This window comes from Geospiza fortis, unplaced genomic scaffold (assembly GCF_000277835.1).
Source record: "Geospiza fortis unplaced genomic scaffold, GeoFor_1.0 scaffold413, whole genome shotgun sequence".
Lineage (NCBI taxonomy): Eukaryota > Metazoa > Chordata > Aves > Passeriformes > Thraupidae > Geospiza > Geospiza fortis.
Genome location: NW_005054386.1, coordinates 2,288,865 through 2,314,944, shown reverse-complemented (window position 1 = coordinate 2,314,944; position 26,080 = coordinate 2,288,865). Strand labels below are relative to the sequence as shown.

The following is a 26,080-nucleotide window of genomic DNA, read 5'->3' as shown; positions in this document are numbered from 1 at the left end:
CTAGAACTCTTCACTTAATAAAACAAAAAAAAAAAAGCCAAAAAGAAAACAACAAGCAAAAAATCTCTAGACTGAAGTGCACCTGAGAAGCTCATTTTTAGGACTGTTGAGTTCCCTGCTTTGGACTAAACCACTAAATCTCTGATTACTACACTAAATATTAGAAGGCAGATAAAATATGCTCCTAACTAGAAGGGTTTGGGTTAATATGGAGCTGGCTTTTTTAATGTCAGACTTTTTAAATTCTTTTTACACATTGCCCCTAAGTGTTGCATTCCTTGAGAAGCTTTGTCTGGTGAGAACTCTTCCCCTGGTGCTGTGGCCACAGTGTCACTGCGGGGCTGTTTGTCCTCAGGGTGCCAGAGCCACGTCCAAGCCTGGTCATTGCTGGCTGAGGACAAAGGTCAGGCTTCCAGAAGAAATCCATCCCTGTCCTTTAACTGATGACCCTCAGGAATAAATTTAAACTGAGCCCCAGTTTTGCATTTTACATGTGTGCACACACCCTTTATCCAAAATGTGCTTTGGCAGTTAGATACAAGAGTGGAGAGAGCTGATACAGAAAGGGGAACCAGATGGATTTAAAACTCCATGAGCTTTCCTGGCTAATCTGAGAAAGAAATACTAATACCTAAAAAAAAAAAAAGCTAGTTACCTTCTTTATAAATAGAAGACATTTACTTGTGTGTTTTATTTAGTGTATGAACTTCCATTGTGTAGCTTCATTCTGACAAATATATAGAGGAAGAGAAAAAAATAGAAATGGATTTTGGACTAAATAAAACTACTGTTTTAGAAACACAGACCACAGATCTGGTTTCCCTGTGAATTAAGGAATTAGTTAAATAATTGGCAGTTATATTGCCAGCAACTTCAGTCTGGTTTTTGTTTTTAACCCAATGTAATGAAGCTCAAATTACTTTGCTTTTCAAAATCTTTGAAAGCCTTAGAGACTAGTGAATATTTCCCTTTATTTTTTTACTGCCCTGTTCATTACTGTAGGAAACAAGTACATAAGCAGAAATCAGGCAGCAACTCTGGACTTTGTGAGAACCCTGGGGGACTCTGAGAGCTTTAAAAATGTATAAGATTTTGTCCACTGAGTCGTTATTAACTGCTAAAGGTCACGTGTTTTGACATTGTCTCAGAAAGTTTTGCCTTTAAACCAAATGACCTCCTGATTTTGGTATCGATTCATTCTTTCTTCTGGAATATGGGGGAAAAAGAAAACAGTTACATTGTAAGGTCTATCTTGCTTTCTTTAGCAGATATTAAATTGCCAGTTGCACTAAATGTAAATAGAAAATTGGTGACAAAGTTCCATGTTTCCTTACATTGATAGGATTGCGTTCTTTCACTATCTCTGTAAAGGATTTGTGTATGTGAAAATGAGCTTCATTTAAAAAAATTCTCTTTTTGAGTAATCAAATGCATAACTTCAAAGCTCATGCTCTGTTCTACAAATATGAGGTTACATGCACACTAAAGCAGGTTGTGTCATTAGCACTTGTCATGAGGTTTATGTTAATTAAATGATTAATTATTTGGGGGCAAAAGAGTAGCCTAGAATTTAGAGACCTTTCCTACCTTTGTTATGTATATTTCATCCATTTTAGTTACATTCAATATTTTCAAGGTTAAGTCTTGCTATACCGTTGCACCAGAGATTTCTGTAAGTAACTCATTGGTATACAAAACTGAGCAAAATTAAAAAGACATCTGATATTTTCAAGCTGAAAGTAAATCCCCTAGCTTTTCAAATTAATTAATTTTTTTTTTCTTTATTTTTCTTCTAGGAACAAACTTCACCCTTGCAGAGCTGGGGATCTGCGAGCCGTCTCCGCACCGGAGTGGGTACTGCTCGGACATAGGGATCCTGCACCAGGGCTATTCCCTGAGCACGGGCTCCGACAACGACTCGGACACGGAGGGAGGGATGTCCCCGGAGCACGCCATCAGGCTCTGGGGCAGAGGCATCAAATCCAGGAGGAGCTCCGGCCTGTCCAGCCGCGAGAACTCGGCGCTCACGCTCACCGACTCCGACAACGACAACAAGTCAGACGAGGAGAATGGTAGGGATTTACTTCAGTGTATTCCTAATTGCTATTCCTAACCTACTTAAAAATGCTCCACTCTGCTTTCCAAGGTGAAGTTTGCACTTTCTCAGTTTCACTAAAGCTGGTTTTCAACTTGTTTTGTGTGGCATTCACATTCTCTGAACATGATCCCTTTGCCCAGGGTTTTTCTCCTGGGAAGCTGAAAGGCAGCGAGAGAGGCCTCAGAGAAAAGGAAAACAATTCTTATCTCATTTGCTTCTCTCTGTGTTGTGCTCATGTGTGGAATGTGTTTGGGGATTGTTTACCCACAGGTGGTTGCTTGATTGGACTCTGCTGTGAGTTGTTTTGACTCATTAGCCAATCAGGACCAAGCTGTGTTGGAACTCTGGAAAGAGTCACGAGTTTCCATTATCTTTTTAGCACTCAGTATATTTTCTGTATTCTTTAGTATAGTATAGTATTCTTTGATACAGTATAATAAAGTAATAAATTAGCCTTCTGATAAGATGGAGTCCTCCTCATCATTCTCTCCTCTCATTGGGGTTGCCTGCATTTACAATAGTTTTGGGGTTTTTTTAGCATCACTATCAGGAAACTAGTATATATGCATCACATGATAGATATTATGTGTGATCTTACAATTTACTTTTCATGCTGTAATCTGTCACAGAAGTTTGTGCTCCGAGTATCTTAAATTAAACTTAATGATGAGAAACAGGAACAAATTTCCAAAAAGAAATAGTTTTTATATGTGATTTTTCTACACAGCTTGAAGTAATATTAATAATCCACAATGTGCTGATAGTTGTAACAATGATGCTAATTCGTAACAATCAAATTTAATTTTAGGTATTTTTTTCCATGGTTTTTAAGTTGTAAAAACAATTCTTTTGCTCTTTTATTATTGGTATTGGGGGGGCTTTTGGAAAGCAAATCTGTGCATTGGGCTGAGGCAGAACATTTGTGTTTAGTGTAATTTAAAGTCAAAGAAATGAGACTTTGGGCACAGCATCAGTCACTTGTGACCAAACAGCTTGGCATAGAAGTAGAGACTGAGTATCCTGTATTCAGCACTGTCCTCTGAGGTACCCAGATCCAAATTCAGGTCTTTGGTGTGGGTCACCCTCATGTTCTTACCTGGGGAATTTTCTGGGCTCACATAGGTTTAAAGAACTCAAGAGAAGAAAATAGTAAAAAAGGATTTGCAGGAATTTGCCCTCCATCTATAGGGTGATGAAAGTGTAAACTCAGCTTTGTTAAAATAGAAACAAAGGGGTTTGGATCTTGTCATTCTGAGGAGGTGAAGAGGAACCTCCTTAACATCATCAACCCTCAGAACAACTGTTCCAGCAGCATGCCACCAGCTCTCTGCTAAGCATATTGGGATAAAATTCTGTTTGATACATGTTGGGTGCCTCTCAGAAGAGCATTTTTGTAGGTGTTTATTTTGGGCTGCTCCCTGTACTCAGTGACAGTTGTCTTGGTTTCAGCAGAGTGGGTGTGCCAGGCTCTGGAAACACAAGCAACTGCTTGTCAAAGCAAACGGGGCAAAATTATAGTTTATGTATTGATAGGAAGAAGTTCAGCAATGTGCAATTGATTTTGTTTGTAACAACAGTCTTTTTTGTTGATTTAAATTGAATCTTCAAGTGATATATCCTCTCCATTGGCATAGCAGGATACATTTCTTCATCAAAACTAAGGAGGGAATGTGCATTTACTAATAATGGTTTGTACAAGGAAGCCCATGTTTTGAAAAGAATCAGTGACTGGTTAATTGATTTTTCCTTTTAATAATACCATTCACAGAAAATATGACAACTTCCATTGATTTTAGAACAGTTTTGTTAAGGCTTCTGAGCGTAATTTCAAATTAAAAACCTGACTAATAGAATTCTGGCATTATGGAATGATTGGGCTTCAGTGCTGTAGCAGGAATTCACTTCTGTGCAGGTGGTTGTCTCCATTTCAGTGGCAGCAGTGTGTCACACCTTTTGTCTAAGAAAACATAATGATCTCAGAACCCACTTTTATACACACTGTCACAGACTGATAAAAGAATGAGTCTGTTCACTTGTTTTTCATTTTCCTCCCCATAATAAGTGAATTATTCAGTAATTGGAAATACAGTGCAGTGAATCCATTTTTCATGTTTCTAACAATGATATTAATGGGAGAAAGAACAACATGATCAAACAGCAAGCAAGGTATAAACCAGTATGTGGAATTCATTTTGGGTTTTTGTGAGAAGGGTTTCTGTGTGTTTGGTTGTTTTAAAAAAACATCACGCAAGTTTGAAGCAACTGTTGTGTACACAGAGGTGTTAACTTCAGTAAACTTTTTAGCCTTACTCTCTCACAAACCCTGGTTAGCTCAAAAATCAATGCTTCTTCACATCACTGACTTTATGAAGTTTTGGGATACATTATCATACAGATTGACAGTTGCCCCACTGGTTCAGCACCACAGTGTGGACGCTTACAAAACCATCATTAATTTCTCACACTTGTGCCCAGCAGTGGTTTTCTACATAATAAACACTGTGTCCTTCAGAGGCAGATCAATAACCTGCTAGGTGTTCATCCTGAGAGGAAGTAACAAGAATCTATATTTCAAGAGAAATTTGTACTCTGATATGGTTTCATATTTGCAGGATACCAGCATTAAGCAAGACATTACTTGGTATGAGGCTTTATCCATTTATGCCTAGCAATATTAGAGGGAATTCATGATGCTCACGCCTCTGAATTTATAGAAAGTACTGTTAAAGCTTTTTCCCTGATACAGCTCAAGGGTTGTGAAAGAGTAGTTCAACTCTAAAAGATTACTATGTTTTTTTTAATATTGAGATCCTATCACAATTTAAACTTTCAAAAAACCCCAAACAAAAAACCATACCTCTCGCAATTTTTTTTGTATCAATAAATCTATTTTGTCATCTCCAAGTAGCACAGAGGAAGCTTAATTTCTAAAAATTGCTCCCATTCAAATCCATTCACAAAGCTTGTGACCATTTTCTGTGCTTGTAGATTTTGTATGATTTAATTTTATCATATACCAGAATCCTGTGAACCTTGAAATATTAGCAGGCTTGGAATGCTCATAGATAAATTGAAATAATGGAAGCTCATTAAGTGCCATGTTTTACTTGGTATACTGAAATTCTCCTTAACAAAACACCTTACTGATATTTTTAAAGCAGTTATGTTTTCAGAAGTCTGATTAGGTTCTAAATTCTTACTGTATCTTGTAGGTTTTGCTGCTGTCTAGATGTGGCCATCTCTTCTTCAGACAGATCAATTCTGAATTTGTAACACAAATCTCTCATCAGATTGGTACTCAACATGATTTACTGGGTTGTGAGATTTAAATAAATTAATTTTTTTGGATGCATGCAAATGTAAAAAGCCAGTTAAAAATACAGATCACCTCTAATGTCATGTGCCAGCTTTGGAGAGAGAATCACCTGTGGGGATGCAAGGTGTGAGCTACAGGGGATACAGCACTGTTCCTCAATTCTTATTTTTTTTCTTTCATTAAATCGTGTAACTATTTATTCTGAGACATCATGGCAAACTTCTCAAAAGGATTTTTTTTTCATCAGTTGTAATGTTCTTTTCTAAGCCTACAGTATTTCTATTTCCAGAGTAAAGCTTAGGGACTGGTCATGTTGAAGTAGTGACCTTGAAGCAACTGCTCTTTCAGGGTTGGTTTCTTCTGGTTTTTCTTTTTTAAGTTGAACTGAAAATTATGTTCTTCTGAAAAATATAAAACTTTGGAAAATAAGGTAACTTTTGGTTTAAAAATCCATGAAAACAGAATGATCATACTTAAGGAGCATTTATGTACAGAATCTTCTTGCAACAGATCTGCAATTTTCTCTTTTCCTGCCTTCACTGTTGTTGAATGACCAGTTACAGGCTGTTAGGAAAGCAGTGAAATTCAAGTGACATAAGGCAGATGGGAGTGAAAAGCTGAACAGACCAATAACAGAGAAGAGAAGAGATAATCTTAGGTAGAGGAAAGGAGGATGGAACAGTAGGATGTAAACTCAGGGCAAATCTTGGTTTGAGTCCTGAAATGAACTCGTTGGCCCAAAGTGAACCCAGAAGGAGGGTTTTCAGTTTGATGTGAATCTAGATCCTGCTATTCTCATGTTGTAAAAGAGACAATCTAGAAATGGTGTTGGTGACTTCTTTTTTTGGTAGATGGTTGTTCCCTCGACGCTTTTTCTGCTCGTCCCATTATTGTATATAATGGATAGATAATGTGCTGCACTGGTATTTTCAGGTTCAATATCCATTAATGTTTGCTATTTTAGACATACTGGTGGCAATGACTGTGATTATTTTTTCCATATTGCTTTGGTGGTGTTTTTTATTGTAGTAACTAAAAGTTGATTATCAGACAATACCTTATGTGCATATCACTTACTAAATGAAAGAGTGCCATGAATAAAGAAAATAAAGTTGGAAAAATTATAAGGTAAAATATGAAAAACTGATTTGTGTTGTACTTCTGATTGAATCTCATGAAAAATGAGGTAATTTTTTTTTCTTTTTTTTCCTGGTGTGAAGTTTTCAATGGCAATTTCCTACAGTAACTTCTCAAATGCATTTGTAAACTTTAAAATCAAAACCTAACCCACCTCATAATTGAAACTGACCTCATAGTTTATCATTGTTTCAATTTTATGAGCAGTATAATCTGAGCTTTTCCTGGGATGTTGTTGAATACTGTACTTGGAATTACAGTAGAAAAGAAAAGATGTTATTGCATCAGAGGAGTTTACAAAAAGGCACCAGACAGATGACAGCCAAGGAGTTTATTTTCTTACTTTTATTGTTGTAATTTTGACATGTTGTTATCAATATTTCCTTTTTTAATTTTTTTTCAGCTTTCTATTTCACACATCATAATTTGCAGGAAAGATTATAGCAACACTGTGGTTCTACTCTTGAGACTATTTTGGGTTTGTCGTATGCATGCTAATGTATCTGAGTTGTAAGGGAGTAGAAAGTAAAAGCTTTTTATGTTGTTGGTCCCAGAATTCTGTTTGGCTTAAACAAGTGGGAGATGCTGAAAGTTCCCCACCAAGAAATAGTCACTTTCACCAACAGGAAATACTTTCCTTGTTAAAAGGGGATGTTTAAATAGTGGTGATGCAGTTGGAGCAGGTCTGTGTCATCGTCAACTGCATGTGTGTGGGAAACATAATATGCCCTCATAATTTTGGGATAAAATATCGATATTTTGGGTACAGGGAACAGCAGGGAAGATGCAGACTTGCTCTATATGGTATAGTGGAGTGCTGGTTTCTGTAGGGAGAATTGTCTGGGAATGTTGTGCCTGTTTCTCTCCCAGAGCGACCCAGGTAGCTTGGGAACAACAGGAGGCACTGATCTGAGAGAGGAAGAGCTGTCACAGTTGTGAGATCTGTTCCTAGCTGAGAAAGTGGCCAGATGGTCCCAAGGAAATGATGGGATTGAAATGAAATGTCATACACTCAGAAAATGGCATTGCACACGTCATACATCACCGAGGCTCCTGAAGGAGGAGAGCTGGGGAGGTGAGCTCCTGCATGGGCAGACTTCAGCTCTTCTTCAGGAAGGCTTGTAAAGTACTTTGTAAATGACAAATTTAGAAAGTCATTAAGCTCAGTATCAAAGCTCGGTTGCTTAAGTGGATCCAATTTTGATGTGCTCTCAAAACCTGAGGGCACTTCTGATAGGAAGTGGTTTCCTAATGAGGGAATTGACTAGCAGGAATGACTTTTAAAGACTTAACTACACATAAACTCAATTTGGTCCAGGTAAATGGCTTATGTATTCAGTGCAGAGAGAGTCTAGATGATGGGGTTAAGGACAAAAAGTGGATATGTAGTACTGGTAAACTTTAAAGCCTTGTGTAAGACAGGAATATGAAATGACAGTATTAAAAAGCTTAAACATTTGTTGCAATTTTAATATAACCCAGCAAGACTGTAGTGTAGGTTGGCAGGATGATGTGATGAATTACTGCTACACTGTCTGGTATATATTGAAAGAGCTCAATAAATACTATCTGGAACAGAGTGCTTGATGATATTCTAAAGATTAGGGATGAAGATGTGGCAAGACAGCTCTGCTTTGGTGGCCTAAAAGAGTAAACCCAAATGCCATCTTGACATTGAGTTGCTCAAAGCTGACATTGAGCACTTGAGTAGCCTTTAGATTTTCCACTCAGGTCAGTGTTGACCTGGGAGATGTGCACCAGGATCTTGGGTTTCATCCTCCCAGAGATACAGGTGTTTCTAGCACTCGTGGTTACAGGAGGAATGGATGGAATGCTAAAACAAACAAGCAGAAAACCAATTAAAGCCCACAAAAATCTCAAACCAAACAAAAAAATCCTCCTGTTTATGGTGAGGTGAGGTCTTAGACCAAGAATGTCCAGACTGTTCTCCCCCATTCACATCAGTCAGGGCTTCAGCACCTGGAAAATTTTCCATTTCCTCTGAGGTGACTCCAGTCCCACATTCTGTGCCCTGCTCTGGCAGAGCATCATTGGGCTTTTTGTCCATCTCCCTTTCAAGGGCCAGCTGAAGCTGTATCCTGTTTGCAGTCTCTCTCTTCATGTTGGTTTTTTTTGATAATATGAATGTCCCCATCATAATCAAATGAACTAAGGCAATCAGGAATTGAGACTGAGGAATTGAAGTCCAATATTTAGCCAGGAAACTGAGGAAAACAGAAATATGGGCTGGTGAATTAAGGCTATCAGGAAAATACTGCAGCAGCTGGGTGCAGAAACTGCTGAGGTTAGCTGGGATCTTCCTTTTTCCTGAATTCTAAGGAAAGAGCTTTTGCCTGCAGCTGTATCTGCATCACTGTGTGAAGGTCACAACATGGAGAGCTTTAAAAAAACCCTCTCAAAATAACCACAAGATTTTTCAATTATTATTTAATCATGAGCCTTTCCATCTAGTAGAGAAATGATGAAACTGTTGAACAAGAACTCCATTACAGCACATTATTCAGTTTGTCAATTATTAGTTTTATAAAAGAAAACTTAGATGATATAGGTCACCCAGGTAAGCAAGCAGCAGTGCCTTTGTTCAAACCATAACTGAGTTAGAATAATGCCTTTTTATTCTTTTCTATAAAAGAGATCTGTGTCTGATAAAGTCAATCCAGCTTGGTGCTAAATGCATTGTGTGTGGCTGATGAATGATAAAACCTTTGCAGGGAGGTTTGCAGGTTTGTCTGTACTTGGTGTTTAACTAAATTTAATAAAGTGAAACAAAGCCTAAGTATTTTACTTTTACTTTCCCCTTGTAAACTGAAGCACAGATCATGGAAATCCATACTCTGAATGTATTTTGTCTTGCCTTTCAAAATGAAAAATTTTACCAAAAGCTTCCTCTAAATTTGTCACACCACAGACTGGTACCTTTCCTCATGTACAGTACCCCGCTATTAATAATCTCCCTAATTACAAATACTTGCATACTTCACTGATTAGTGCATAATTACATCAAGGTACACACTGCTTTTTGTAGTCAATACTTCATTTATAAAGCTCAGCCTGAGTCTGGCCAATCAGCCCAGGTGCTGCAGTGAATGCCTGCTGTCACATGTGTAAAGTGACGTGTAGGTGGCTGTTTAAGTGTCATTACATTTTCTAAATATTTCGTGGGATGTGCTTTGTGTTTATGCTCTGCACACTGTTCTTTTCAGGGAATCTGTCAGCTTGTCGAAGGCAATGGGTTTGAATTGATTGTTAATGTGATGTTGAAGTGTCACGTCCTACTCAGGCAGGATAGAATTCCCCTTCAGATGGAAAACGGATAGGAAAGGTTTCAGACGTATATATTAGAATAAATAGAGCTTTTTGAAACTAAATTATCCCATAACTAATGTTCAAAAGTTTCAAAAGATATTATTAATTTTTTACTCTCTTTTATCATAAAACTTTTTTCACTTACTTCTTAAGTATAAAAGTTATAAAAGATGTATAAGTATAAGTTATAAAAGATGCTTCCTAAGTTCCATTCCTTAGGTCAAAGGAGAGAAAATCTAATTAATAAGCCAAACTTTGGTGGTGGTGGTGTTTGGGGTTTTTTGTTTGGGTGGTTTTTATCCATAAGATGTTCTTTTGTGACTTTTTGCAGAAGCTCCTGGCAGAATTGTACGGCTTCTGTCAGATACTATAGGAGCAACCTGAAAATTAACTTTTTTCTTTGCTTTTAATTTTCTTATATTTCACACAGGTTGAAAACAACTTTCTGCTTAATTTAAGCTTTTACAAGTCCTATGACACTCTCCTTCCTTGGCAGTGATAAGGGAAGTACTTTTATCTATTTGTTCAGCCTCTCTGTAGCATTTGAAATCGCTGACTCTCTTGTCTGCACTCTTCCTGTAAGAAGCTCAGGGGATGATTGGCAATGATTCAGGAAGGCTGAAGCTCTGCCTCTCAAATCAAGTGAGAGGTTTCTTGTGAGCAGCTGTTTGTCCACTTGCCTGCTCAGTCTTTGGCTCACAGACCTCTCATCAAAGTTCTTCAACACCTCAAAAGCTGTTGGTAGCACCACAGAGACCATGCTGAAATCTTAACCATCTGTGAACAACAAACACTATCTCTGGTAAAAGTAGAGGACCATTTTTTTCAATTTCTATTTTGTCTGTCTCATGGTTAAAGAACATCAGATTAGGCTAAACCCATAAAAGAAAGATGTGATGATACTGGGGAGATGGAAGTACCTCAGAGAACTTGTCTTTTCCTAAAGTTACCTGCTCTCAAAGGCTTGTCATCATTGTTCTTAAAGTTAACTCCCTGTATTTTTCATCTTGCAGTAGGACTCCTGTACATGTAACAGATTTGTGTGAAGTAGCTTTAAATGTTTTTCCCAGCCCAAATAATTGACTCCCATTATGTGCTTCTCTTTGTCATCAGAGGGTGCCATTGCTGTGACTCTATGTTCATGTGCTAAACCCACTGATTTTTGGAAGAGGCACTGCTTCTATGTGGTACCACTCCTTTTAGTTGTGTAAAGAAATGGCAAAAAACTGGAGAAAACTGGCAAAAGAGCTATGTGTAGATTGAAACAGTAGTTGGAACAACCCAGTGCTAAAACAGGGCTGTTTTCCTGGTGTCCATTTGGGTTTCTTATATTTCATCAGCACCACTTAGACTGTAGTGGTGTACAAACTCATTTCTTACCCTGAAAACAACCACAAGTTTCTGGGTGCTCAGTACTGTGCAGTAGAACAGCACAGGTGTCAGAGGAAGAGGCAGTTTTATTTGTGAATAAAGTCCCAGAAGGAGGTGTAGCTACTACAGAGTAAGTTGCTAGTGTATTCCATGCTGGCTCCTGGAGGCACCTGCTCTAATATTAAATATGTGTAAGATCCTGAGGCTTGTATGTACTGTTTGTTCATTAGTCTGTGCTTGCACAGTGATTGTCCATCTGTGCTCAGGTCTGAAAGAGAGATTTACACAAGCTGGACTCTAGGAACCATGATTCCTGGAATGTATCACAAGTACAGTTCATCCCCAGAGCATATCAGGCTGTATTCAGTTGCAATACCAACTCATATTTATACCTTCTGTCCTTTGATATTTTCTCTGGGCTCCCAAATACATAATGCATCAATCTGGGTAAATGAAATAAAAAATAAGAACTTACCAAGCTTGATTTCCTACAGGCTGAGATGGAAGAAGATGCTTTGGTAGTTTTTGAGTTTTCATTTTATTAAGAAGCATGCTAGTATTATTGAGGGCCTTCAAATAGCATCTCTCTTGCAGCTGAGCAGCTATTCAGTGGGAAGGATGACTTTTGTGGTTTCTGAAGTTGTTATAAATATCTCAGGAACTGCTGACTGTTCGAGTCATTCAGGCTTTTCAGTAGCACGTTGCTGATGGGAGAAGATCATCACTGAGTGGGTGAAATTGTATTTGCCTGAAAGTCCAAGGAGCCTGTGGAAACCGAAACTTCCTTGCCTTGTTTGCCCTGTTGAAACTGAGATACCATCTTGTAAAAAGGCATAATATCATTCCATTACAGCAACATGCCTGTAGGCAAGGCACAATATGTGAGCATCATTTGTTTGCTCAGAGCCATGACTGTCATTCAGAAATATTGAAAGGTAGCAGTTGGATTTTTTCACACAAATGGTTAAGGGACTTTTCTCAGCATCAAATTAGTGTTCAAGAGTGAAAATATAGCTTCTGTTTCCTCAGATGCTGAGTTGTAAGAATGAGTAATTGTGATTCCTGGGGGAATTTATTTTGTTTTTTAACTTGAGTGGCACTAGATAAATAGGTTTATCAGTTTTCCACAGAACACTTATATTTAGTAAACTTGAAATGAGATGAATTACAGGGAAGTTACTCCTCTTTCCAGTTTTCTTTAGGAGGGGAATTATTTTAAGGAGGCCCGTGCTATTTATACCTCCCACATAATGCTGTACCCTCCAGCTATTTTACACAGTGTGGATATGGACAAAACAAGGGATGGCTGTAATTGCTTAAGTGACTGGAGTTTGTTTTTTGTAGTTTTTTTATTTTTTTCCCTATTTAAATTTCTTTTTCTCAGTGAAACAGGACATCGCTGCCTCTTGTGTTCAGAAGTTGTTTCGGATCAGTTTTGTTCAGTGCACAGAGAGTGTGGGGCAGAAAGGATTGGGTCAAGGTTAGGACTCTGACCAGAGGGGCAAAGTAAAGAGGAGCCCAAGGAGGTTCCAGGTTTGGGCAGCAGTGGAACACCACATCTGTGAGGGAAGGAGGAATCTGCCATCCCAACCAGCGGCTCCCCGTGTGTGGTGGGGGTGCTGCTCTGCAAAAACAGCCCAGAGCAATTCAGAGAATAAGTTCTGAAAGTTAATATCTATATAAATTCTGGTTCACTTTAAAGCCTCTTTTAGTATAGCAAACTTTCCAAGCTGTATTTCTGAAGCTAATAATATATGTAAATCAGTTCCTTTCCTTCTTTCACAGAGTTCTCTACATTTTCAGTATTAAATAGTGAAATAATAATCCTTATGTGCCCAGTCCTGTCAATATATCCCTGGGCAGCTTCTCAAAGGCTCCTTGAGTCTCAATCATCTATATTCATTTGCCAGTTCTAATTTTCTGGATAATTACTGCATATTTCAAGACCACTTCTGTTGTGATACTTAGCCAGATTTAATTCTTTCAGATACTTTATTTCTTAACCTATAATTTGACTTCCCTGAGAGTATTTGAAGATGAGTATGCATATTCAGTCTAGTCCTAAATTTTGGGATTGAATCACGCTCCAAGTGTATCCTCTGTCTCAATCAGGACTCCCTGTCCTGTCCCTTGAAGGCTCCCTATTTGTGGGCTAAATGTCCTTCACAGGAATAAGGACACTCAGTACATAATGGAGCCCAGCACAGCTCTTGTGGGTGACAGAGTGCCATCTAATCTTTCCAAATGAAGGTTTCTATTCATTTAAAGCAGAATTTCTCATATGTTTTCACTTTTTTTTTTTAATGTGGTTTGAATTAATTAATTTCATTTTGCTTTTCTAGGTAGCAGGACAGATGAAGACAGTCTAGTGTGATTACAATTATGTGGGAGTTTTGGGGTTTTTTTAAGGAAAAAAAATAAAGAGACCTGTGATAAGTGTTAGGAGACTGACCTATAACCACAGCAGGCAGACATTAATAATCAGTGTTTTCTGTGTTATCATCAGTCCAGCTGTTTTGCTAAAGATCCTGAGAAAACACTCTGGGAACAGCCAGTACTGCAGAGCTTCAGCTTGAAGGCTGGAGCTGAGGGGGAGGATTTGGACACAATTCTGAGGAGTTCACAGTCAGCATCATGAAGATAAACAATTCCACATGGTGAAGAGCAAAGGAGGTAGAGCAGGCATCACTATGCTTTTTCTGCCTTTGGTCAGTTCCCTAATATTTTATATTAAAGGTTTTTTGGGTTTTTTATACTGGTACTTTTCACCATATTTTTCCCCCCATAATTTTCAATCCTGGTAAAAATATTATGGCATTTGCCTTTGTCTGAAAGATAATTTATTCCACTTTCCTACATTTTTTCTAATGTAACATAGTGCCTTGAGCTTAAGACATTAATGTGGTTCCAGATAATCTCCCAGTCTTGTTTGACACGTAATGGCTTAAAAGCACTCTTTATAGAGCAGAATATTACAGTATTAATGTACAAAGTGAGGGTTATTCTCTTTCTCTACATCTGATGAATTCTTTGCATGGCTTAAAACAAATGGAGGAACATATCATCTTACAGAAATAATGATCATCTTAGAAAAACCATCTGAAGAAATCAATATTTTTCTTTTCCTGATTTTTGTCCCTCCTTATTTGAGTCTAGTTCATGAAGTAATGGAATGTTAAAATTCTTCAGATCGCTTCTGTGGTGATAAATTTTGACACTCTTTCAAAATTTGGTTTCATATATTTCCTTTTTGTTAGCCTTCTTTGCCATATGTACTGCAATATACTCTAATTTTTTCTTAGCTTGAAAGAAATGTTGCTTTTTTTCTGCAAACAAAATCTTTTCAAACCATTTTAGATTTGAAGTATTTCTTGAGTTTCTCTGTTATGTCTCAGAGGAGTAGAACATATGTGGCAAGTTCTCCAGAAAGAGCCTCTCAAAAGAACATATTAAAGATGAAATATAAGGATTTTTAGATCAAAAGGATAATGATTTTTTAAAAATCTTTACTATGTGATAAATTAATCAGAAGGTATTCTAAAGATGTACAAGCTTGCACAAGGAGAGGAGAGAAGGAAGACAGGGACTTTGAAATGAGTGTAGGCACAGAGCTGGAGACACTCAGGAGCTGGTTGTGAACCAGAGCTGAACACAGGCACCTGTCAGAATCTGAGCTGGGTCAGAAGGGAGCACGATGAGGGAAATTGGTGTGAGCTCAAACCCTCATTTTATCAGACATGGTGCTGTGCCATGATAATCAGGGGCTGTTCAGAAGCCTTTGGTGCCTCTCAGGCCCTCCTGGGCACCGTGGGCTGAGCGGGGGAGCATGGTTCTTCTGTGATTCCCCTAAAGAACGCAAACCCAAAATGATGCTAACAGCTGAAAGTAATCAGCTAACATACATCACTATGAACCAAAGTTGTGTATTTCTGACAGGAATTCTAACAGACATGACTCTCTAACTGTGAAAAAAAAAAAGCTGTTTAATAAAACCCCAACAGATTTTCAGAGCAACTAGACATATGTATCTAAAAGAAATGCTGGACCAAAACACCTCACACTATGATAATTTCTGTTTCAGATTTCATGTGTGAGCATGTATATGACTCATTCATGCTTTAAATGCAGTTGTGAATGCATTTATCATTTGGTTAGTTAGTATTTTTTGCATTAGAGTCCAAACATAGTGAAACTTGTTCTAACAGATCAGCTGCAAGGAAAGCCAGCAGCAGGAAAAGAGAGTGTATTGGAGATTCTGACATCAGATTCATAGATAAGCCATGTCTATACCCCCAAAACAAAAATACATGGTAATTAAATTTATATTCTTTATTATAGTCTATCTAATTCTCAAGATCTATTTTACTTATTAATGAAAGGCTGAATTCCAGAACTCTCTGAGCTGTTATGATGCTTGTGTTGCAACCACAACAGATTGTAATCAAGTTTAGTACATCTCAACATTGAAAGGAACATTCTTGAACATTCTTCAAGAATTGGAAACTAAAATCTTGGTTCTGCAAGTCTGTAAGCTTTAATGAAACAATACTAATGGTATTTCAAAAAGGATTTTGAGAAATAATCAGAGAGCAACTTCATTATTATGACTGATCAATAATAATGAAGGAAAGTTCTGGTTTGCCTGCATAGAAACTGAATTTATGGCAATGCAACAAAAATCTGATGGTTGTAGGTCTGGAACCTAGAATAAGTCTGCACAGCTCCAGCAGTGCTCAGTGTATCAGAGTGAAGTCCATACTCCATTTATTTGTGCCCAATAAAGCATTCACCAGTCTGGGAAATGGCTGCAAGCCTGATGTAGTGTGTTCTGTATCCTGATGGTCTGAAAATATTGACTTATCTTTTAAAGAGTTTCAGAAGTCTGAGGCATTAAAATGTCAGAGGCAATATTTTTTATAGACTCTTTTCTTATCTAATTGAAACATAAAGTCCAGTAAGTGAATTGTGATAATTTTGTACAGGAGCTTTATGAAAGCTCCATCCCATTAGGTAAATGTGTTTTAGCTGCTGTTACTGAGGTGCTAATACAGAGCCCTTGCCAAGCACCCTTTTTAGCAGTAGCTAAAATAGCTAAATTTACATGAACTTAGCTTAAACAGCTAAATTCATGTATGTTGAACAAGTGCTTGAGTTCTGCTTCACAATCTGAATGAAACATTTGGAAGAAAAATTATCTCACAATAATTTTGTTACCTAAGGATTACTGGTCACCCAGGTGCTCTCTCACCTGGGACTGCAACAGGCAGCACCTGAAGTGTCCTCACCACATGGGCTTGAGTCACCCCTGAGGTGGAGTCTTGTGAGCCTCTGAGCATTGCTGCTGTCACTGGGGAACCAGTGGGGAGCTGTTCCTGCCAGGAACAGCTTCCTGCCTTCCCTGCTTGACCTCCCCTTTCCTCAGTGTTTTCCTGGTCCTTCTCCCCCAAAAGAGCAAGGCTCTCATCTCCTCCTAGCATAACACATCTTCCTTTTGATCATGTTCCTCTGGACCTACTTGCTGCTTGTTTTGAAGATCTTATCTGTCAGCTTTTGGTTCTCACACGTTTTCCTATGTCCTATTTGTCCAGCTGTATCACAGCTCTGCTTTGGCCCCTGTGGGGTTATATATTATTTACATACTTCATTGAACTGCGTTACAGAATGCTGCAGCCTTATTGCTGTTACTGCTTCTTGCAAAGTTAAATGTGAAAAAGTGTTCCTGTGCTGTTGGTACCTTGTGCCAGTGTTACCTAGTGTAGGGGGATAGAATATCAGAAAATAAAGATAGTGCAGAAAGTAATCTTACCCCTAAGGAGTTGCAGCTGGGCCAAATATCAAAGATCAGGAACAGGCCTGACTTTAACAGGCCACAGCTGTAAGCAATGAGAAGCAGAGTGCTATAAAAGAGTGGGGTGGCTGGGTGAGAGGGGAACTGGAGTCAGTTGTGGCTGCTTTGTGAAGGAGAGAGAGTCAGTGCTCTGAGGAGATGCCCACGAGAAACACTAAGAAGGTGTGGAACTTTTGTGATAAGGAGACAACAGTATGGAACCCCTGTGATAAGATAACAACCTGGAGCTCCTCTGGCAGAAGGCAGGCAGCCTGCTTGAGGGATACAGCAGCTCCTGCTGTGGCTGGGCTGTCCCAGCACAAAAGAAAAAAAATAGCTTAAAATGCAGTTTTAAAAACCATTTCTCTTAAATCTTTACAACCTTTATAAAACCCATTTCTGTCTATGGTGTCCAGAAAAGGGAGTGTCACAGGGATGGTGGCCAGGGGCACAGGGAACAGTGCCACATGGAGCTTTCACTGTTTGAGGGGCACAGGTTGGGTCAGGAGCCAGGGCTGGGTTAGGAAGGATTGGGTTAGGAGCCAGAGCTGGATTAAGGGTCGAGCTCTGATTCAGAAGTGCTTTAGTTAATACTGTGATTGATACAGCGGGCAAGTGTTGTAGCAGTAAGTCACAGGACTTGGGTAATATACATAGCAATTGAGTGCTGAAAGCTGGTTTGGTGTTTTGGGGTTTTATTTGGTTTTTGGTTTGGTTTGTTTTTTGTGGTTTTACCACTTGTGGGTTTCTGCCATGCCCATCGCTGTACATCACTGGTTTATTTTGTTCAGCTCTTTTCTGAAGTGCTGAACACCATGTGCCCCAGAGTCAGAGCTGGGGCTGCCTGTGATTTCAGTGGCAGGGTGCTCACCTGAGAGCCAGAACCTCCCTGTGTTCCTGCAGCAGCAATGCTGAGTTATCCCCGTGGCCGAGCAGGGGCCATTAGTCCATTGATTGCTGCTCCTGGCTGCCATCCTGCTTCAGACAGGGTTTGAAACAGATACTCAGTGACTTAGGAAGTAGATGCACAATCTGCACATTTATCAGTGGGAAGGAAAGAATCATTTTCGTTCAGACACAGGTGAGTTACTGCTTGTGTGGGCTTGAAGGTTACTGGCGAGAAAGATTTCCCCAGAAAATAACTAGACAGGAAAAATGAGCTGGGCTTCTGCAGATCTGAAGTATAAAATATGCAAATTACAAGAATTTGGCATACTGTCAGGCTTAGACTTTTTCCCTTGATATACAGAATTTGTGTGACCTGCTCAGTCAAGCATCCTATTTGCAATAGATTTTTACAATGAAATTTGCAAGTGGCTTCCTTTTTTTTTATTTTCTCTTCTTTTAGTGTGAGCATTTTCTGACAGAAATTCCAAGTCCAGTTCGGAGCATTATGTTATGCTTTAGACATCTGTGTCCGTAAAAGTGGAGTGAAAATACAAGATGCCTGTTTGAATAACACGGTGTCACCAGCAGAGCTTGCAAGTGATGTGAGAGGTGATGGTGCTTCCTTATGCTTCTCTCATCACACATCATGTAGTACATTTGGGCACGTTACGTGGGTAGTTCTTTGAAAAAAGAATAATAAACAGGTCCAAGATGTGATGTCAGATCTAGTTAATCAGTGTACTAGAAATACATTACCCTAAATCTTGGTTAGGAAAATAGTAATCAAAGTCTTGAGTTTCTTTTCGTTTGGAGAGACAGATGGCATATCTGCTTTAACGGCAAATATCCAAAAGAAATTTTTTTAAAATCCTATCTTTCAAAACATGGCAATCAGAATCATCTTGGAGAGGAACTATTAAATTTAATAAGCCATATGTTCAGTGAATTTGCTTATTTTGTTCAAAGATGTAGACACAGAATTCACCTCTGTGTCCCTTTGTGTAAATTAACTGCCTTATTCTATGCTACACAATTAAGGTATTTAACAAAGTTCCAAATGTGCAACGTATTATTAGCCAAACACAGCTACTAGTTTTCATGTTGCTGAAATAAATGCATTTAGGTGAACAGTCTGCAGTTTACTAGAATTCCCTCTGTGGAGTTCAGCGTGTTTGAAGATCAGATTGACTGGCAGCTTCCTTGGTATACATAAAACAGATCTAAAATTATTTCAAATAGAAATTCTCTGAGGATTCTGTCATCTTTGCCGTTCTGTTGTACTGAAGATGCAGATGTGCCAGACTGTTCTGCAGGATTATAAATGCATTAGTGAAACTCTAATACACTCTCTAACAAATATATGCAGTGCAAGAGGGTTTCTTAGCCATCTTGTACCCACTCATTTTATTTATTTCATGTAATTGGCATGTTGTTCTGCTTTTATAGCTTGTTAAAATGAGATGTGAAAATGGCTGTAGCTAATGGCTGCTGGAAATCTTTTCCCATGGTAGGAAGGAGGAGGAAAAAAAAAGGCATTGCAGATTTTAAAGCACAGAGCTCTCCCACCGAGAAGCAAAGATTAAAAAAGATGGATATAATGCATTGCTGTGTGTGGTAGAAGAGTGTTTTAATGACCTTGGATACATAAATGAGCGTTGTAGACAATGTCCAAGACCTGAAGTGGCACCCTGTGGCAGGGGCAGTGCCTGAGGTGGGGCTGCTCTGCGCTGTGGTGCTGGCACTGGGACAGGTGTGCTGGGAGTGAAGGGGTTTCTTTCCTTCTGCAGAGAAAATGATAAGAGAATTGGTGGAATGAGGTGTTCTGAATGCCTTCCTCTGCAAAGTGCAGGACTTGGCTCCCAGAAAGTTAGACAAGGTCAACAGTGGGCAGAGCTCAGCTCCTCCTTCCCTGGAGTCAGGGCGCTCCAGCCCAGTGGGTGGACATAAATTAACATGATTTTATTCTGATTTAGCGATGACCTGTTGAGATCTGAGCAGGCAGAAATCCATGTGAATGTCCAGTGTGTACATAACTAGATTTAAAAGAAATATTTCTTGTTTTTCTCCTGAACTACACTGTAGATTCTGTCACATTATTCCATGTTATTTGAATTGCTGTCAGGAGAAGCACAAACTCTTTCCTGTGATTCTTAAGCATTTAGGTTTTAAACTTTAGTGGCTTTAGAAAAAAACTGAAATTACAGTGCTGTACACCATGATTTTAAATGGTTGTTCCTGTCTTTATCAGCTCTTGGAACATGAAAGGATTTTAGTTCCAGGATTTGACCTGAGAAGGTGGAAGACAGCAGAGGAACTTGGCTGCATCAGTAGTCTTCTCTCTCACTAAGGGCATTGCGCTGTCTCGCTATATTTAATGAAATGAGCAAACTATTTTTATTTTTCCACCTGATCTAGGAACCTGTTGTTTGTTCCATGGCAAGACATTCAATTATAAATAGAAATAAAATCAAAATTTCCTCTTGAAAAAAGCATGTCTTGCAGAGCACTTGTTTTCTGGTATCTTATACTTCTTGTACAAGAAAAAATGTATTTGGATACTTTAAAAAACCACAAATTAAGAATTTTTTTCCATTATTAAAACATTTCAGAAGCTGCTGGGAAAGGGCTTGAGTTTTGTTCTGTACATACATATCCATTATTTTTTAAAATCACTTCAGTGTAGCATTACATTTCTGTACAATAGCATAGCACCTGCTAGATGTGTTCCAGAGAATGATCAACTGTTGTGTGCCTGTTCCCGTGTAAAATATTGGTAAGATGAAGTATATCAAACACATTTATCTGCTGCAAATCAGTTTGTCTCAGAAAAGACCCAGTTAAATTATATGGAGCCTAATTTTTCTACTGATACGCCTTCTGAATTTTATCTGATATACTGTATTTTTCTTCCCCAAGAGGTCAAATGAATCATCCTTTACTTTCTCTTTTAGAACAGACAGTAAAAGTAAATTCAGCACATGCCATTTGTGTATAACTGGCATGATTTACTGCACGGCTGAATATAAAATCATAAAACTTACAGGACATGGTTAATACATAACCATCAAAATAACAGAGTGCAATTCTAAATTTATGAGGCTGAACTTAACACTGAATATCAAATAAGAACCACATTGATTTCTGTAGCGCGTGGCTTAAAAACACATTAGGTGGCATAACTGCAAGACAGTACATTGATTTAAGCGTAAAATGCATAGCACTCAATACTTCACCACCTAACGCTCCCCAGTAATGAACAAAGCTGTTGTATATTGATGAAAGGAAAATTATTTGTTTTGTTAGATTATGGTACTCAAGCAGATGCCTTGCTTTTAGGCTGGGTTGGCATAATTGGAGTCACTCTTAGTAACAAATGACGTTGGACACCTGAAAGGGAGGGTACACGGTGAACTCTGCATAATGTGTTTTAAGAAATATGTATTTAGTCTGGACTTAATGTAAGTCTGAATTCAGGCACCCTCGTTTCAGGGAGGGTACTTTGGCAGGTACAGAAGATTAATTGCGTTTTGGAGGCCTCTAATTGCCTTTAAAATGTTAAACATTTGCCTTCCTGAATCATGGCCAGAGAGTAAGTCTATAAATCTCTATCACCCTTGCTCACTGAATTTTGCCAAAATTAACTCTATTTACATCAGGAAACACGCTTTTTGCCACATTTTAGGCCCCAACACATAAACTGCCTCAGCAAGTGAAGAGTTGCATTGACTTTAGTCTAAGGTCCCCAAAACATAAATTGAACTGATATTGACATTTCCTCTAGATTTAGTCTTAAGTAGAAAATTCTGTGTGGGGGTTGAAATTGGGTCCTTTGAATATGATTTTCTCACAATGCACAATATCCAGAATGGCATCCTTGTCCTTTTTAATGCTCCAGTAGTGCAAAGGGGACTTGGGGCAGCTCAGCCAGAAGCTTCAGGTGAGTGTGGTCCCTGGGCTGTGCTGGGAATGGGAACAGCCAGGAGCTGCAGTGAGTTCTGCCCTTGGTTTAGTGAGTTCTGCCCTTGGTGCCTTGTCTGAGAGAGTGCTGCTCATCAGCCTGTGAGAACAGGACAGCAACGACACCTTGGTCTTGAAGGACTTTAACTCTTTAGAGCATACAGCAGTGTCTAATAGCTCCAGTTGTGCGCACACACACACACACATTTGTTTTGGAATTGTTGTATGAAGTGTGGCTGCTCCCATGTTCAGTCTGTGGCCTCTGGCAGGGTGTGCCCTTTGGGGTGCATGCATTTTGTAGCTGAAATGAGCAGATATCAGCTCCAAGTGTCTGTTGCACATTCAGAGCATTCACAGGGTGCTACATTGATTGTGAATGTTTTGGAAGACAAATTGGATGCAGTTCCGTTCTAGTCTTGCTTACATTTTGGGTTACTTTTTTTTTATCGTGCAAAGTTTAAGTATTAGTCTTCATGACATGCAGAATGGTCTGAGGTGTGGGAGAATAATGTTTTAATCATCATTGACATTTTCAGAGAAGATTAAAATTTAATAAAATTAATAGTCCATTTTTGAATGGCTCACTTTGCAGTTAATCACACACCTTTAGCTTCTCCTGCAGATGGGTATTTCTTTCCTGCAGTGTTTTTTTTTTTACCTTGTAACTCACCTGTAATTATGATAATTGATTAAGTTGTTGGTTGTAATTTTTTTCTTCAAATTAATGGAATGTAATTTTAAGTTATGCTTAATGTGAAATAAAATGCTTTTTTAATCTTGTTGAAAGAACCTTTTCTAAATCTTTAGAAATATTTTTCTTTCCCTTTTAAAGGAAAATCTCCAACATACTTAAAGAATATAGCTTACTGGGGTTATATTTAATGGCAAGTATAGAATACATTGTTTTCACTGCTGTGCATCTCTAGTAATATAATTTGAAGTGCTAGGGCCCTTTGCATCCATTTCTGAATCTATTATTAGTTGATTAAATTAACTGGCTGGATCAGTACAGTGAGAAGAGACACAGTAATGATATTACAGAATTAGTATGCTATGATGAATTGTCAGGAAAAGTAACTGTGACAGCCCTGTGGCCATATGCACTTAGCCATGCAATTTATAGTCATTTGAAAAGCCAAGGACTTTTCAGTTTTGGTTAGGAAATTTGTTCTTGCTTTTGACAGAAGTTGAGGGATATGTGAGTCTTGAACAAGAGGGGGTTTACAGTGCCAACGTGAAAAGAAACTAAAGGCTCTCCCTAACTGCTAGCATTTGGATAATTTACAAAGAACAAGCTTCAAAAAAGGATGATTTCATTGTAGCCGTGCCAGTTCTTTTTAGATTATAATATGATAGTGCATAGTATATAATAGTGTGGTTCCTTTAGAGTTGTAGAAAATAGTATTGCTTAGGGGCAGGTAAAAGTGAATGCAATCTTGTATCACAATCTCAGTAGTTATGGAGCACCACAAATTTTGGTACAGCAGCAGTAGGGCCTTTTTAGGAGAACAGTAAATACAGCTGGCTTTTATTCTTGCAATGATTTGAGGCTATTTAAAATGCCTTATTTTGCCTTTATGCAAGTATTTGTAAGTAAAATAGAGATTGCCAAACATCATCAGAATTACTGGTAGTTACAGTAGGTAATCAGCATGTAAGAGTTGACTCAGGGCCAATGCTATAGCAATTCCCACTCTTTTCAGCTTACCCTGCTTAGTTGCTGGACACTTGGAATTTACATTTAAAATCTTGCCATTTTCACATTTACTGTATTGTGGGTTGGTTCTCTGTAATATTCTTAATCATTAAAGCCAATTACACAAATATATTTTCAAAGTAGTAACAAGCAGAGCTTGAGTGTAAAAGCAAGTGGACTAAAACAAAAGACAGCAGATTGTGTAGTTAACTCATTCTTTTTGTGAGCCTAATAAATGGTTTATCAGTAGCACTATGGATCTGTAATCTTTGCTGAACATCAGACTGAAATTCTTGTTGAACTTTATAAAGTGGAGTGTTAAGTCATTTTTCTTAATATTGGTTATGTCAGTCCAAACTTTTGGGAAAAAAATGAAATTATGAAATAGATTTTTAGCAGTTAAATGATAGGATGTAAGAGGAATTCTTAATCCTACAGGAAACCACTACTGCAGTGGTTACACACAAGTATTGATCCCTCCTGGGACCTTTTCCTGGTCCATGGGTGCTGGGGATGATCCTTCAGACTGCTCTGTTTGCTACTTGGCGCCCTGAGAGCAGAGCTGCTTCTGTCCCTGTGTCTGCCCCAGCAGATTTTCCTTAGCACATGTTGCTTAAAGCTTTGGGAGGAAATACAGTTTTTAATTTTCATAAAATATTTTCACTTTCTAATTTTAATTAGAGAAACATTTCCTAGCTGCAGTCTGAGGCTGACCTCTAAAGGTTACTTGGTCCCTGGGTATGACATAACAGTTTCTACACATGATCTGTTCAATTCCACTCCTCTCTTTCTCTGCTTTGCTTGCTTTGTCATTACAAAGTTTCTCTTAGTGTTCCAGTCTTTTCTAACACAGCTGAGGCCCTTTATTGCTTGTTTTTTTAATGAAGAATGGGTTTTTCCTACTGTTTAAAATTTTCTTTCTTAATTATTAGATTAATTTATAATCTATTTGAGTTATATTAATTTTTCAGTTAATATACTAAGCAGAACATGTAGCATTAATACATTCAGAAAAATAATGGTCTCACCACTGTTTTCAGTAACAAGAACCAGCAGCAGTTTTGCTATTTTACTGGTAGAAGTTCTACTATTAATAAAAAGTTAAATACTGCTGTTAATTCTGGTGTTAAATAAGAAAACCATTTCTACAGTTCCTCAGTTTAAGCAAGTAGTCCCTTGACTTCAAAGTAAAATATCTCAAATACTCAAGAACTTAAATGTTAATAGCTTAAATACTTAATTTTCTAGACCTAGATAAAGGTATTTTTCAAGCAACAAAATGTGTTGATAGGTCTCTGTATTTGTATGGACTTCCCTGAACAGACTCTTCCTTGAAGTTGTAACCTAATGCTGATAATGGGGGTTGCTGGGGTTTTGTTTTGTGTTTTGCCTTTACCTTTACCATAGAGCTATTTAAACCCATAGTCTGGTAAGGTAATATTTCCATAATTACTGCATTTAACCCTTCAGATACTGATCAGCCCATATTTCAGTGACATTTTGCCTTGATCTCAAGCTTTATTTTTGCATTTTGTGAGCTTTGTACTGTTACCTGCATGCAGCCTCTGTAACAAACACTGCAGTTACATTTCCTAATCTTCCTGATCTATGTATTCATAACAATTAGCACTAAGTTACTCTCATGCTTATTTGCAACGGTAAGCTCTGGGGGCTGGAAAAAAAAACCCTAAACAGCCAACAAAAAAACAAACCAAAACAAAAAAACACACCACAGTATAACAGACAAGGTAGTATTTCTTTTGAATTGTTCTTTTTGCCACATTTAAAAATAATTTTTTAATACATATTTTAAATATGTACTTTAAATATATACTTTTTTAAAAATACATATTATTTTAAAATACTTTTCTTGGTGTTACTATAGAAGCAGCTTCTGAGAATAGATGATCAAAAGTTGCCCTGGCAGGCTGCTGTTGGTTTCAGTGGATGCTAGTGAATGTAAGGCTGGAGCCAAAATTTAAGCTAAGTAACATTGAAGAGAGGCCCAAGATGAAAAGGATTTTATTTGCCCTGCTTTTTATTGCAGGGAGTTTTTACAGTTAGGATGTTTGATTTGGGGTCATGTTTCACTTGGGTGAACTGAAGTGATTAAACTTTGGTTCTGATCTCTGATTCACCCAATATAGAAGCAGATAACCTTTTAAGATTTTGCTTCTAAGTGTGCATGCAGAAGTGCTTGGTCCTTTTTGCAGTGTGTAGTCAGACTTCAGAGTATTTATGTTTGGCAGTAACTATTCATAGACGGACATCACCATCTAGGAAAGAGCTGTGAAAAATGCCAATTGCTTATTTTTAAAATTTTAAAAGTTTAATAGTAATAAAATGGTTATAGAAATAGTAATACAATTAGAGTAATAATAATTTGGACAATTTGAATTAGGACAATATGAGACAGTAGAAACAAAGAGTTACGGATGTCCGGGTACCTTTTCTGGGCAGCAC

The 26,080-nt window shown here is 38.1% G+C and overlaps 1 protein-coding gene across 1 annotated transcript in view; it reads left to right on the top strand.

Moving 5' to 3' along the window:
- Window positions 1-26,080, top strand: part of TENM2 (teneurin transmembrane protein 2) — a 613,414-nt gene that overhangs the window by 168,218 nt on the left and 419,116 nt on the right. The window contains exon 4 of the mRNA XM_031060588.1: window positions 1,797-2,072. Within this exon, the coding sequence (XP_030916448.1) occupies window positions 1,797-2,072 (276 nt within the window). The remainder of the gene's footprint in view (window positions 1-1,796; window positions 2,073-26,080) is intronic.